Genomic DNA, 15,584 nt, shown 5'->3' with positions numbered 1-15,584 from the left:
AGACGAATCAATTGGCTCATATTAAGAAATTCAACCATTATTATCAATCTACTTCATCGATTGGAAATCTCAGAAGCGCGGATAATCTTTTAATCATAGCCAATACCTAATTTCGAAAAATCTGGAATTGTGCATCAATTATAGCGGACATTTTTAGAGGTACAACAACGGAAAAATGTAAACCCCCACGTGAAAGCCGCTAAATCTTTGCCTCTATGACTAGCTCGATTTTTCATTGGAATTTTTCAGAAAACAAGCTAAAGGTGTGGTGAGGCAATCCAATTATAATTAAAAATAATGAAATTATGAGCGCATAGAATGGTTGTTGCCGTTGTTTTGACACAAATAGGCCGTGAGAATGGTACAGCGGCAAATCTGCAACACTAAACGGCGTCGTTATCGCACGAGCTTTGGGACTTCTTTCTTCATATGAATTTTCAGAGGAGCCCGGGTTGCTACATGCAGAAATTGAGGCCTGCGTAGATTAATAGAAATAACAAAAACAACAATAACGAGAGAAATTTGGGGGATTCCTCAAATTGAGGTCTATAGCGAGAGTTCACCACTTGGTGTTGTAGATTGGATGAGTGAGGAAGATATGCATACACTAGGGTTTTATGGAGAAACCCTAATCACGATTGGGCCGGCAAATGTGGATCTGGATAGTCCGAATCCGAAATCTAACTAATGGCGGGCCGTTTACCATGTAGTACTACAAGATTAAGGAGTATTTACTGCAGAAGTTCATTTTAATTACTCCACCGCCTACAAAGAATAATTTTATATTCTTTCTTTCCTACCGGCATAAAATTATTTTTATAGTAGTAAAAAAATAAAAAGTTTCTTATCAATAAAACAATCCGTCCTCGTAAAATAAACAAATCTGTAAATATAATATAGATTTTAATTTGCAATTATATAGTATAGATTTTAATTTGTAATTGATAATGTAATATACTAGAAATGAGAAATAAGCAAGAGAGAGAAAAAAGTTGGAGATATAATGTTAGTTGATTACAAAGTTCATATTATTAATAGTGTGTAATTAGTATAAACTTTATATTTAAATTTAATTTAATTTTGAACAACGACCTAAAATGATTAGACTTGAAACCACTATATAATTTTATTTGGTCTTTCCTCCTATCACCAATAAATTTTAGGATGGAACCTATGGATTTATATCATGGTATCAGAGCGGTCGCCGATTGTGGGTCAAATTTAACTGACTTAGCAGTATATCTGTACTGAAACCGAAAAAAATGACTAACCCAGTAGTATACCTGGGCTTAAAATTTGGCCCAATAGTCCAACTTATCAGAAAAAAAATGGACAAGTTGTCCAATCGATCAGAAACCGGTCAGAAAAAAATTTGGACAAGTCGTCTAATCGATCAGAAAAAAGTCTAACCCCTCCAAGGTTCAAAAGTCTAACACCCCTACAAGGTTCACTTGAAGGGTTTGCGGGAGGGTGTTAGCATTTGAAACTAAAATAATATATTACAATTTTCCCACATAGTGTTCACATACGCTATAATTTTAATATGCCACTCTTCTTATTACCAATTGATTTTAGGATGGAACCATGGATTTATATCATTTTTATTAGTTCATATTTTATTATTTTATTTTTAAAAGCGAGAATATCTTACCTATATTATTTTTTTATTATTTTATTCTCTTTCAACTTTAACTATTTATTACTCATGTATATTTTACTTTTTTGAAAATATAAATAGCAGACAAAGACAAAGTATATCGTCCGTATCTTACCGAAAAATATTAAAATTTATCAAATTTTTAGTATACCATAATTTTTTATATGATAAGATATGAATTTTTTTTATGCCTGGTGTACCATTGAATATCGAATATACGGTATATATCGATATTAGCAGTATACTCTGTTAACGTTAGTGTCCTTTATAGGAGCCCTATCTCTCACGCGGTGACGCCACAACCAGCATCTCAATCCCACTCTCATAATTCTTTCACAATTCGCCGTTCACGGACCAACTCCGGTGACGTCCTCCAGCTCCACCAGACTTGAGTCCTTCAGCATCTCTCACGCTCCCACCGCCTCTCTTCTCTCTCGCGTGGCTACAGGCCTACAACTCCTATATTCTCAACCCTCCATCTCCAGCAGACTAAAGTCACTCAACACGCATTACACTCCTTCTCCTCGGGTCTAAGAGCATCCGCAACGGTGGCGCCGTAACCCGCGTCCGTCCGCGCCGCTGGCACGGATGTGTCTCGCCGCCACTGCGCTCGCGCTGTGCCAGCGAGCAGGTGACGTGGCGGCACGCGATTGGGCAACGGCATAGCCGTTGCCTTTGAATATGTTTTTTATTTAAAATTCATTATTTAATTATAAATAATGATACAAAAATAAAAAAAAAATTATTTTCCAAATCCCAAAAATATTGCCATTTTTTGCCCGTTTTTCTGAATTTTTTGGAGTTTTTTTATTTTTTTCCCCCAAAATCATCTATAAATACACACATTCATCATCCATTTATCACATCAAATCATCTCTCATTCATAATTCTCATACAAACTATCAACACATTCATCCCTCACTCAAAACCTCAAATGGATTTCACCCATCTCATGGCGGAAGCGGAGTGCGAAGAACAAGAATACTATGAACAACATCGTGCCGCTTACGAAGCATATGTCGCGGCGAATACCCCCGCTCCTCCTCCTCAATGAATTTTAGTATTATGGAAATGTTTTTGTTTAATTGAATTTTAAATTAGTTGTGCTCATCCTTGCGGAAGAGCACATCTGTGGGTGTTGTGCTCTTGCCAGAGAGCAGGCAGAAAAAGTGGGGCCGGGCCCACAACCGTGTCGTTGGCAAGAGCACGGTTGTGGATGCTCTAAAGTGATTAAATGGATATTTTAATTTATGTTCTATATAGAGCATATTCATGATTTATAAACTTCCAGATAAGATGATTCAATATTTAATTATCTTACCAAGTTACGTGATCGTCACTTTTTACCGAAATATCTATACAGTAACGGTTATCCATACCGAAAATTTAGTATACCGAAATTTTCGATACGATATACAATACAACATATTCGATAGGACTTTATCGATCCAGCCCAACAACACTTTCTCATAATTAACTGATCAAAGATCCTACATAAGCATAGTAATCAAAAATATAAATCAAATATATTTATATCTGATTACAATTCATACTCTACAATTTAGGATTATTCATCCATCTCCTAAGCTAAAGAGAGACGTTATAAAACTAGAATTAGTCGTGCTATTAAAGATATTAAAGATATATAATAAAACAACACAAACAAAAAATATACAAAGACGATAATCAAAGTCAAGGAATTCTATAATATATAAACACAAATTTCGTAATCAATTGTATACTGCGTCAAGAGTAATGGTGAAAAATAACCCAACATTTCAATAGTAATTACCCCAAAAATAACAGTAGACATTAAGACCATCTCCAATGCCGGCGTCAAAATCGCGACGCCGATTTTTCGCCGACGCCGGTTCTGACGCCGAACCATTGGAACCGGCGTCGGCGAAATCGGCGTCAAAATCGGCGTGGCCATGCCGATTCGCGCGATGACGCCGGTTCCGACGCCGATCCTCGCGGCGCCATTGTGGGTCCCGGATCGGAGTCAAACCGGCGTCAGATTTTATTTTTTATTTTTTTTTCTTTTGAAAACACTATATATACGCGCTTTGAACGTCATTTTCATTCGCACCACTTGTTTTAACGAGTATTCTCTCTCTACCTTACTTTCTGTACAAGATCAATTTAAGAAATGAGTAATGCCGGTGGTAGTGGTGGGGAAGCGGATGAGTACGAGCGTATGATGAACGAAGAGCTAGATGCCTATACGAGCCGTGAGGTTGATCGATGGATGCAGAGTTATATGCAGCCGGCGGCACCTCGCCCACGACCAGTTGTCCACCGTCGACAAGTGGTTGATCGTGATCATGAAGCTGCACATCAGCGCCTGTTCACAGATTACTTCGCAGAGGAGCCGCGTTTTAACGCCAACCATTTCAGGCGTCGTTTTAACAGCACCGACAATGGCGCCCGTCCCGGCGTGCCGAAATTTCGACCGGACGTCCGCCATTGTGCATGGTATGCACAGATACGGAATTCCGCCGAGGACACTGCAGTTCCGCGGCGTTACACGGAATTCCGTCGCGACGGGCGTGCGGACGTCCCCCATTGCGTTGACTCCCACGGACGTCCAGACGGAATTCCAGTTTATTGCATTATTTAAAAATATATATATATATACGGCTCGTTGAACTGCATTTCATTCACTTGTGTGGGAATCAGCGGAGAGAGAAACAAATTTTAAAAAAAATTATATATATATATATACTACTTGTTTTAACAAGTTTATCTCTCTACATTTCTTTTATATATCTGGAATGGCTCGTAGTGGTAGTGGTAGTGGTGGGCATTATGAACACATGATGCGTATGATTCATGCACGTGTGTGGGAATCAGCGGAGAGAGAGGAACAAGCGGCCTTGGCACCGGCGGTACCTCGACCCATCCATCGTCGAACTATAATACCCCGGGACCACCTCGCTGCCCACGTTCGGTTGTATGAGGATTACTTTGCGCCGGAGCCACTGTTGGGGAGAACCTGTTCCGGCGACGGTTTAGGATGCATAGTCCGCTCTTTCTGCGTATCGTAGGCGCTTTGGAGCGTCGATACGAGTATTTCAGGGTGCGGGAGGATGCGGCTGGTAAACCCGGCCACACGCCGATTCAGAAGTGCACTGTCGCAATCAGGCAGCTGGCATACGGAGGCGCGACCGACATGTTCGACGAGTACCTCCACATCGGCGAGACGACTGCCCCGCGATTGCCTGAAGTATTTTTGTCAGGGTGTTAGGGAGATATTCGGGGATAGGAATCTTCGGAGGCCAACCCCCGAAGATTGTCAGGCTCTGCTGGATATTCAAGGGAATCAGCACGGGTTTCCGGGGATGTTAGGCAGCATAGATTGTATGCACTAGGAATGGAAGAACTGCCCCGCTGTCTGGAAATGGATGTACACTACTGGTTTCAAGGCCAATAATCCCACGATGATCCTTGAAGTGGTAGATGACTACCGGCTGTGGATTTGACATGCCTATTTTGGAGTAGCCGGGTCTAACAACGACATCAACGTCCTCCAGTCGTCGCCCCTTTTCAACGAGCAGTGCATGGGCGTTGGTCCGGCCGTCAACTTCGTCGCCAACGACAACCAGCACAATATGAGCTATTATTTGGCAGATGAGATATACCCTATGTGGCCCGTCTTTGTGAAGACGATCAGATGCCCAGCAGATGAAAAGAAAATATATTTTGCGGGTCGCCAGGAGGCAGCGCGCAAAGATGTGGAGCAGACATTTGGTGTGCTCCATGCTCGATGGGCGTCAGTGAAGGGTCCAACACGACTGTGGTATGTTGACAGCATCGCCGACATCATGTACGCATGTATTATCATGCACAAAATGATTGTCGAAGATGAAGGCCCAGCACTGACTGATTTGACCAATGATGATGCTGGTGCTGCGGGTCCAAGCCACGGTGTGGCCACTAGCAATGTACGCATGGGGATACCCCATGATGATGTCGATCGAGTCCGTGCATTTGCGTACATACGCCAAAGACAAGCCCATGTTCGGCTCCAGAACGATATTATTGAAGAAGTATGGCAGCGGAGGGGTCGCCGTTGATGTAGTTTTTAATTATTGAAATATTTTTTTTATTTGGTGAAATGTACTTTTCTTTTCTTTTTTTATTTAATGGAATTTTTTTCGCTATTTGTGTCGAAATTTTAATTCCGTAAATTGTTTAATTCCGGAAATTGTTTAATTTGTGAATTTGTGGTTTTTTTAATTGTGGGAAGTTCTTCGGGAAGTCATTGGGGATGTCCGTCACTGTGCAGTGGGAAGTCCTTATGACGTGACAGTGCAGTGAGAAGTCCGTATGATGTGGCAGGAGGTGTTTTTGAGAATTTCGTGGGGAATTCCGACGGGAATTCTGCGTCACTGCTGATGCTCTAATAAATAATAGTAGTACGAATAATCACTATTTAAAAAAAAGTCATAATTTTGTCGTCGCATGAAATCGTCCCATCCGCCAGTCCTCAATTCAAACCCCTTCTCTCCTACCGCGATACGAAACCGAATCTACATGAGCTTCCAATTCCACGGATCGATATCAATCAAATTCCCAATCGGAGTCAGCTGAATTCGAATTGATGCTGCTGAGAATCGTCAATTCAGGTTATTATCATCTCCTAATTTGGCTCACCGGCGAATATTCAACGCCTATATGGGCAGTTTTGATCGCCGGTACCTTCGTCGTCGTCACTCTCACCCTCTCCATATACCTCATGTTCGAGCATTTGTCCTCCTACAAGAATCCCGAGGTCCTCCACTCTCACCCTCTCCATATACCTCACTTTCAATCGTCGCGGATTTTGTTTATTTTAACGGCGATTTGGTGACTGCAGGAGCAAAAGTTTCTCATAGGAGTGGTGCTGATGGTTCCATGCTATGCTGTTGAATCGGTAAGCTTTTCCGCGTCTTTTTGTCTCTTTCTTTCTCTGTCTGGTTTAGCTGAATAGTTATATGATTGATCATGAGATGTTTTGTTGATTTTGTTGGTGGATGTGTTACAGAAGTGGAAATTTTGGTGTATAGGAATATGTTTCTGTTTAACTGAGTTTGTGTTTAGCAGTATTTTATTGTGATTAAGAGCTAATATGACTACTTATATGGTGAAAGATGAGATGGTATAACAGTGTTATTTATGAATTCATTGTTCCTATTGGGTGGAAATTTAGACATTTTTTGAGTTTGCGAATATTTCGTATCCATATTATGGTCACTGTACGGTGAATCACCTAAGATTAGTAATTGATTCACATGTTGAAGGCTTGAAGCACTATGTTGCTACAAGCTTCAGTGTATCGGTAATTCTGCCAATTGTAGCATTGGGGTCTTTATTGCTTTGCAGCACTAGAGTACTCTGTTAACGTTTTCAAATCCATATTTAAACTTACAAACTGTGGTATTTATTGGCTTATGCAAGCCCACAACATGCTTTTTTAGTATGATTACAATAATTTTTATAGTTCTCTGTAGTGGGATCACTTCTCTCTTCAGTTAATTTACTTTTCGTAACACAATATTTCTGAATGGGATCACTTATCACACAGTCAGGTAGGCTGATTAGTCACTGAGGGTGCTAATTAGTTTTATACTTCTATTATGAAGTACACTTTCCTGATTGATATCTTTAATTCCTTCAAATTAGATGTATTCTTGGTTTCACTCTTTATGTGAGTCTTTCTGGTGAGAGTTGCTTATGAAAAATCTAGTTAAGATATTACTTCCTTCTCAAGCAAGCTCTTCTATTTGCAGTTTGTTTCAATGGTACACCCAGCAATTAGTGTTGATGTTGGGATTGCTCGTGATTGCTACGAGTCCTTTGCCATGTATTGCTTTGGGAGGTATCTAATTGCTTGTTTAGGTATATGATCAAGCTTCCTTCTTAATGTTGAAGTTCTTCAGTTAGTATCTGTAATTGCACACATTGTTAATTTAGCAGATCAATAAATGCTTCAAAAAAACTTGTATAACTTATGCTAGTTCACATGGCCCCGGTCATCAAACTTCTTACTAAACTAGAGTAACTAACTATTTGCCGGAACAAGATCATCCAATTTTCACATGGTGAATCAGGCGGAGAAGAGAGGGCAATTGAGTTTATGAGGAGGGAAGGGCGTGCAGGTATGAAAGCACCGCTACTAGATGATCATGGTCATGAAAGGGGAATTGTGAGGCATCCTTTTCCGATGAATTATATCTTGAAGCCTTGGAAACTTGGTCAGTGGGTTTATCAGGTTATCAAGTTTGGAATTGTTCAGTATGTAAGTTCCATCTTCATGTGTAATCTTTAAGTGTGTTCTGCCGTTAACTATTTCTACTCTTTCATCTCGCCAATCACCAAGCTTTGACAAGTTTGGAAACTTCTATGGCAGATGATAATAAAAGCATTGACAGCTATTTCAGCAGTAATTCTCGAAGCTTTTGATGTGTATTGTGAAAGCGACTTCAAATGGAATTGTGGGTATGTTACGTCCTTTGAATATTTGTATTGACTAGATATTGGAACTTGTTTTTTGATTAGCTGCAACCCTTCAAGATTGTGATACACATGTAGCAGGCAGAAAGGTGGCCTGAAATATTAGGAAGTAGTAGGCAATCAAGTTTTTTCTTGGATTGGCTAGAGCAGAGCGAAAAGCCTATGCTACCTTTTTGATGCACCACTCATTGAAGTGAAACTATACTTATAAGCTAGTGCGATCTGTGATGTCAATTGTTTTAATGAATTTGGTACTCCAATTTTTGTTTTATCTAATGAAAAAAGTAATCATATCGATTTATAACCTTCATACGCAGTATGCTGCTTCTGTTTAATCTCGATTCCTATGGATTTTATTCCTTTAAGATTTACTCAAAGAGAGTAGCTCAAATGAATGGATAAGAAGCTTGGTTACTCTTTTCAATTTCTCCCTTCTTTGTTTTATAGGTACCCGTATATGGCTGTGGTTTTAAATTTCAGTCAGTCATGGGCTTTGTATTGTTTGGTTCATTTTTATGCCATCACAAAGAATGAATTGGTGCACATCAAACCACTGTACAAGTTTCTGACATTCAAGTCAATTGTGTTCTTAACTTGGTGGCAAGGTGTTGCAATAGCTCTTTTCTATGCCATTGGCTTATTTAAAAGTCCAATAGCCGAGTCCTTGCAATTTAAATCAAGTGTTCAGGACTTCATCATCTGCATAGAGGTAATTATGTTAAGCTGCCTTTTCTTGGCTGCTGCTCTTGACCGATCTTCGTTAATTATGTTCCGGCTTCCGTTGTTAATATCAATTTCTTGATTTTGATAGATACACAATGGGCTCAGTAGTCAATTTCTTCTTTCATTATAGTTTGATATAATATTTTATGTTATGAATGTTTGTGTATTCATCCAGGACAGATGGGTCTTGCTTCTGCGGTTCACCTTTATGTTTTCCCGGCAACGCCTTATGAGTTAATGGGAGATCGCTTTTCTGGAAGTGTTGCAGTCCTCGGAGATTATGCATCCGTGGATTGTCCTCTGGACCCAGATGAGGTTAGGGATAGTGAACGCCCCACAAAGCTGCGCCTTCCTCAACCTGACTATGAAGCCAGAAGTGGAATGACAATTAGAGAGAGCGTTAAGGATGTTTTTCTCGGGGGTGGTGAATATGTAAGTTCTTCTGATACGATCCCACATCATCAGTTTCACATGAAAGTGTAGAATAGCATATAAGAGGGTGTCAACCCTTCACCTTTTGACCATGGTTTTGGGTTAAGTTATGGCTTCCTATCTTATATGCTTATCATCTTCCCTCTTGTTCTTATACTCAACTCTTCTGCAATATCGAAATTATTCGTTAGCATATTTGTGTGCTTAAAGAATCCTATGTTTTCTCCCAGGTTCTGTGTCAATTAGGCTTGATTCTTCGTCATTTAAAAAATATCCCGATTTTTCTGCGCTGCTGTCATTACTTTCGCCTGATGTCGAATTCCTGCTGGATGGTATTAAAATCAGTTTTTCTGCACTTTCCTATGCAGATTGTGAATGATGTGAAGTTCACAGTCACTCACGCAGTAGAGCCAGTAGAGAAAGGAATCACTAAGTTCAACCAGAAGCTGCATAAGATCTCCGAGAACATAAAGAAGGAAAAGAGAACCAAGGACGACAGTTGCATTTCCTCGGCGAAGGCAGTGATCCGAGGAATCGACGATCCCCTCCTTAATGGGAGCTTCAGCGACAGCAGTAGTAGCTCGAAGAGGAAGAAACATCGGCGCAAATCCGGGTACACGAGTGCAGAGAGCGGCAACGAAAGCAGCATCGACACTACGTTTGGTGGTTACAAGATTCATGGCGGTCGATGGCTCGTCAAAGATTAGTAGCCAGAAGAATATCGGTCAAATTTCCAGCGACAACGTACCGCCACCGAAAGGGTGGTTCCAATGGCTAGACGATGCTGTTATGTATCTGGTGCTTGATGATCAGAGGAATGAATTCCACGAGCTATTGCAAAAGGCTGTAGATTTTTTCCTCTATTTGAATTTAATGTATAGAGAAGAACGAATGAAAAACCTCTTCTATTTGTCAAACTCTACTCTACTCTACATAGAGAAGAAACCGATGTTTGGTGGTGAAGATTTTGATTTCTTTGTACAAGAAGTATAATAAATAAATTGTGGGTGACGTAATTAATAGGATTATATTTTTCTTGAGGAAATTCCGTTTTCTACCTGTAAATTTGATCGTATCACGCCATATAAAATGTGTATTCTAATCAACTCAATGAGATTTACTAAGTTACTACTTTTCACACAATCCAAAGTTACTCAATAGTGACAATACATTGCTTCATGTGCTTATAAATAAAGGTAAATATAAATAAATTAAAGATAAATATACATAAATTATACTACATCATGCATAAAGCCATTAAATTTTAAATTTATTGAACTTAATTATAAATTTACTTTATTACTATTAGTTACATTAACCTATAGCAACAAAAAATAAAAGATATGAAAATTTTATAACATAATTTCAAGCTTAATTCAAAATAATTATGTAATCACTACGAAAAAAAGAATGACTAAGAATATTTTTTTAATGTAATTAAAGACGCTAATTTGTATTTCTAAATATACCATCAACGTTTCAAAAAACGTCCTTATTCTTGGTGTCCCGACTAAAATTATGGGACACAAGTCCACAACTAGCTAGAAGTCCTATAAAAGCAAAAGATTAAAATAATTTATGACATTTTTTTGCATCTTAAATTATGTGTATTTTCAAAATTTACCAATCCAAGTAATTGTATCACTATTTTTGTGTTCTTAAAGTATAAGTTTTTTTAGCGAATATTCAATAAAAAAAATTCTTAAATTTGTAGACATTTAGTTTATAATTTTAGTATCTTAAATTGTAGTAAAATGATTATGTATATACAATTATCACTACCATTTATAATTATTTGCGCGTATTGGTCTAGTGGTAGATTGATTATAATCCGAAGGCAAAAGGTATTGGGTTCAAGTTCATTTTGCATCGTTTTATAAAAAAGTCTAAACTTACAGTAGTATTATATAGGGTAGGGTTAAAATGAATCATAAGTTCATATCAAAACTAAAGTTGAATATGAATCTTTAGATCAAAAAATGGATAGTGGAGTTCTAGGATTTTCGGCCGGCATTTGTTTAATGTGATTAATGCATTAAATGGTAAAACGGTTCGATTGATAATTATATTATATACATATGGTTTGAAAATACACACATTTTATATACTACACTTATGTTAGTATTACATTGCACTTGGACGTTAAACCGTGCAACATGTACTTCATTTGAAAACACACTTAAATAGTACTCACTTCTGACCCACAATAAGAGTCACATTTTGTCATTTCGGTCCATCGCGCAATAAGAGTCACATTTCACTTTATCCAATAAATGGTAAGTAGGTCTCACATCCACTAACTCATTTCATTCACATTGTATATAAAAAAGTGAACCTCATATTCCACTAACTTTTCCAACCCACTATCCTTTACGTTTCCTAAAATTCATGTCCACAGCAAATGGGACTCCTATTGTGGAACGGAGGATTACTATAAATTTTTTCAACATTATACACATTGAGCTTATGACATACATTAGCTTAGGGCACCATAACAAATGTAATGTTATAAAAATACACAAATTGCATTTTTGTGCAATTATTTTTCATCAAAGCATGCAATTGAGATTTTTTAGAATTCTCGTAATTAAGACTACATTTAATTTGATATATTAAACAAGTTATATAGTATAAATTTGAAGTTTTAAAGATTTTCTTGACTTATGATTGTCAATTATCTAATTCTTTAATTCACTCTTATTACATAAAATACATCTTTTAAATTGGATGTGGCTGATCACCTTATCTATAACTATAATGTATACTTAATTTTGATTTAATCTAATAACTATAATTTGTACTACTTGATTTTGATTTAATAATAAGTTTTGATTCGATCCATTCTCTATTTATGTAACTAGCTAGTATAACTTGACTGCATTTGGATCCGAGTATAAGAGCACTGATTTGATAGTAGTAGTTAGTGAAAGTTTATCACGAGACCAAACTCCTCTTTCATTCTTTTACACTTACTTTGCTTTTGAAAAATGGTTAGTTGGATTTAAAAAACGAATTTTGCCATGATTTGGTTTTTGAACATAATATTTAAATTTAGTTCCCAAATATTCATATCAAAATTTGCTCCCCCAATAAGTTTATTCTGTTCTTCCATTTTGAAATTATATAGGTAATGTGAATTTGAATGATGGGATGAAATGGAAACACTAGTTCAAACTACATTTCTCATGGAGATTTACGCGGTGTCGAATTTCTGAAATATAAATACTTTTACAATATGAGTTAAAGATGCATTTCAATGAATTCGAATCCCATAATCGCAAATTAATTCTACAACATAAACATAACATATAAGGTAACACCATTATTGTAAGATGAGTATAAGATTCAAACTGGACTACAAGGGTAATTACCTATTACACAATATTATTACTATAATTTTATTTAATTAGTCTAAATACTTATCTCCTCCAAATTGGTAGTTGCCATAAAATTAGTAGCTTTAAACTTGAATACTACACCAAATGAAAATGTTGGTAGAGTAAAAGCCAAAACTTTTAATATAACTACTTCCCTAAAATCAAGATTGACTCGTGGCAAATCCCCATTAAAATTTAAACCCATGATTAAATCACACTTAAACAATATAACCATCTTCTCAAACTAAAAAGGAATTAGAAATTTCCCCACTTAAATATGCCGGCTAAGCTAAACAAATAAATCCTCAAACAACACTCTTCTTCCCCACATATACATACAAACTCAAAAAACATATATCATCAAATTTTAATAAAATATGAGTATAATATGTTATAACTTCTAAATTGTCTCTTAAAACAAGTCAAAAACAAATTACACGCATCATATCCATACCATATATACCAAATCCAATTTCATTTCCCTTAAAAATAATAAATAATATTTCAAAAATTGTAATCCCATTCTTTGTTACCTCATATCACCAAATGATTAAAAGCTTTAAAATTCAAAAAACAAAACAAATATAGTTACCATATGATTAAAAGTTTCAAAATTCAAAAAAAACAAAAAACAAATATAGTTACCATATTCCACGCAAGGGCATTCCCGTCCATATACACGCCTCAGCTATATAAAACTGGCGGGCTTTTCCCATTTCTCTCAACAGCAAAAAAATCAAACGATAACAAAAATGAAAAACAGACGCACTCTCACCATCACTGCGTGTTCCGATATGCAGAGCGCGAAATCGAGGATATTGAGCCCGAGAAACCTCTCTCCGGCGTCGAGCTCGGCTTCTACTTCATCAACAACCGATTATCACGGCAGCGGCCTTGAATCCCCAAATAGTATTCTCGCTCCAATGAAACAGAGAGCCGACCAATCGAGAAAGGCTAAAACCCTAAAAAATTCAGGATTTCTCCGAGGTCTTTGGCCGTCGACAGATTCGTCAAAGGCGAAGAAGACGATCGATTTCATCGGCGGTGAGCGGCGCGAGGAGTCGGAGCAGGGAAGGAGTAAGGGAAAAATTGATCGGAATCCGCAGCCGCTTCTCGGGCGGCAGCGGAGCTGCACCGAATTCAGACGGATCCGGAGCCAGCGAGAGGATTCTAAGGAGAATCGCAATCCAATTTTGGGAGGATCGACGCGATACACGAGGAAATCAAATTTTCTGGATAAATCGCAATCGTCGGAAGAAGATAACGAAAATATCATGCCGGGGAGATTCTCTATTGATGATGTGGCAGTGAGAAACAACTCGTTTTCGAAATACGATTCGGGCCTGAATTTCGATTTCTCGCTGGCGTCGTATATGGCCCCAACGGTCAGCTCGAGAAAGCACCGGATCGACGCACCGTCATCACGGTCACTGCGGTGGAGTGGTGAACATCTGGAAATTGATAATAATAAGAAGAATTCTCCGAAAATTTGCAACTCGGGGAAGAAGGGTGGTGGAGATTGGGCCGGCCTGTCGGCCCGAATAGGCTCTCCGAGGGCTCCGAGTTCTCCGAAGCGGAAGGGAGTGAGGAATATTTTGAATTTGGGGATTAATTTGGTGAAGGGGAGGAAATCGTCGTCGGCTTCATCTCCGGCCGGGCCGGGCTCGGCGGAGAATGTGCATCAGTTGAAGTTGCTGCATAATGGGTTGGCCCGATGGAGATTTAGCAATGCAAAAAGTGAAGTTGCTAATGAGAATTATGTCAAAAATTGCGAGGTATACTCCTATCTTAATTTTATACTAGTATTTTATATACCATGATTATTGATTAATTGTGTGTTAATATTTTTTGAGGGTTTTTTACAGGAAAAATTCCAACATGTTCAATTTGCCCTTTTCAAGATTCGACAGTCTATCCTACAAAAGAAATTACAGTTGCAGGAGGAGAAATTGGAGATGAAATTAAACTACATAATTCAGTCTCAGGTAAATAAAAATATATTAGTGATAATACTATTAATTTATAGATTAATATGTACTGTAATGTTACTTATAAAAATAAAATCATTTCATGATATCATAGATGAAGGCATTGGAAGTTTGGGCAAACCTGGAAAGACAATATTCATCAGCAATTTCAAATACAACGGATTGCTTGCATTCTGTTGTTTGCAAAATACCCCTCGTTGATGGAGCAAAGGTATGTATATATGTTTAGTAAAATTAACTTTATTTTTGGATTCGAAAATTGTAAATTGATTTGAATATAAATTTGTTGCAGGTTGAACCACAGATAGCTTCGGCCATGTGTGATGCATCAAATCTTGCAACCAACATCAATATTATGGTGGCTACCTTTCAACCTACGGTAATTAATGTCTGGTGTTAATTGTGTGTTTGTGTATGTAAAAATTGTATGTGTATTCATTTAATTTAATTGTTTTAGGTTGAGAAAAATGTTGGAGTTGTGGCTGAACTGGCAATGGTAGTAATACAAGAGAAGCAACTATTGGAAGAATGTTTGGACCTTTTCAAATTCATCTCTACATTGGAGGTAATTGAGAAAATCTATAGTTTTAATTCTTTGGTGCACAATTAATTTAGTTGAAAACTAGTAGTAGTAATTTCATTTTGAATTTAATTGCAGTTGGAAGAGAGGAGTTTGAGGAGTAGCATTATGCAATTAAGGTTGATGCAGCAGCAGCAGCAACTAGGGATATTGGCGTAACTTCTTGTTACTCTCTCTCACTCACTAGAAGATTTAGATAGATTTGTAAAAAAGTAGAGAAATTTCTATTTGATTAGAATGTGTATTCTCTATTAGAAATTGTCTCCACATACAATATGTAAATAAAGTAATTCTACATTTGCTGATAATTGGACATAATCTTGTTGAAGCAT

The 15,584-nt window shown here is 37.6% G+C and overlaps 2 protein-coding genes and 2 non-coding genes across 4 annotated transcripts; 2 read left to right on the top strand and 2 right to left on the bottom strand.

Annotated features, from left to right (window-relative positions):
• Positions 1–12: 12 nt before the first annotated feature.
• LOC121788151 lies at positions 13–102 on the bottom strand. Its single transcript, XR_006047603.1, has one exon. It is a non-coding gene; the product is annotated as a small nucleolar RNA U36a (small nucleolar RNA).
• Positions 103–320: 218 nt separating this feature from the next.
• On the bottom strand, positions 321–465 carry LOC121788158. Its single transcript, XR_006047610.1, has one exon. It is a non-coding gene; the product is annotated as a small nucleolar RNA snoR134 (small nucleolar RNA).
• A 5,649-nt stretch (positions 466–6,114) lies between these two features.
• LOC121787484 (protein LAZ1-like) lies at positions 6,115–10,352 on the top strand. The gene is made up of 8 exons (XM_042186216.1): positions 6,115–6,431; positions 6,516–6,572; positions 7,429–7,537; positions 7,750–7,937; positions 8,049–8,137; positions 8,600–8,861; positions 9,056–9,307; positions 9,676–10,352. Exons 1-8 carry the CDS (start codon positions 6,261–6,263, stop codon positions 10,012–10,014), a joined length of 1,467 nt encoding a protein of 488 aa, XP_042042150.1. The 5' UTR covers positions 6,115–6,260; the 3' UTR covers positions 10,015–10,352.
• A 3,084-nt stretch (positions 10,353–13,436) lies between these two features.
• On the top strand, positions 13,437–15,560 carry LOC121786523 (QWRF motif-containing protein 3-like). The gene is made up of 6 exons (XM_042185158.1): positions 13,437–14,459; positions 14,550–14,669; positions 14,767–14,883; positions 14,965–15,051; positions 15,130–15,237; positions 15,331–15,560. Exons 1-6 carry the CDS (start codon positions 13,437–13,439, stop codon positions 15,409–15,411), a joined length of 1,536 nt encoding a protein of 511 aa, XP_042041092.1. The 3' UTR covers positions 15,412–15,560.
• Positions 15,561–15,584: the final 24 nt, after the last annotated feature.

This window comes from Salvia splendens, chromosome 22 (assembly GCF_004379255.2).
Source record: "Salvia splendens isolate huo1 chromosome 22, SspV2, whole genome shotgun sequence".
Taxonomy (NCBI): domain Eukaryota; kingdom Viridiplantae; phylum Streptophyta; class Magnoliopsida; order Lamiales; family Lamiaceae; genus Salvia; species Salvia splendens.
Note: the sequence above shows the minus strand (reverse complement) of the source record. Positions and strands in the feature narration are given on the sequence as shown.

What these genes read in the sequence shown, in the direction of transcription:
- LOC121787484 (XM_042186216.1), top strand. Translation starts at nt 6,261, where the DNA reads ATGCTGCTGAGAATCGTCAATTCAGGTTATTATCATCTCCTAATTTGG. An exon ending in CATGCTATGCTGTTGAATCG is followed by an intron (nt 6,573 to 7,428) that starts GTAAGCTTTTCC and finishes TTCTATTTGCAG; the next exon opens with TTTGTTTCAATGGTACACCC. An exon ending in GTATCTAATTGCTTGTTTAG is followed by an intron (nt 7,538 to 7,749) that starts GTATATGATCAA and finishes ATGGTGAATCAG; the next exon opens with GCGGAGAAGAGAGGGCAATT.
- LOC121786523 (XM_042185158.1), top strand. Translation starts at nt 13,437, where the DNA reads ATGAAAAACAGACGCACTCTCACCATCACTGCGTGTTCCGATATGCAG. An exon ending in ATTATGTCAAAAATTGCGAG is followed by an intron (nt 14,460 to 14,549) that starts GTATACTCCTAT and finishes GGTTTTTTACAG; the next exon opens with GAAAAATTCCAACATGTTCA. An exon ending in ACTACATAATTCAGTCTCAG is followed by an intron (nt 14,670 to 14,766) that starts GTAAATAAAAAT and finishes ATGATATCATAG; the next exon opens with ATGAAGGCATTGGAAGTTTG.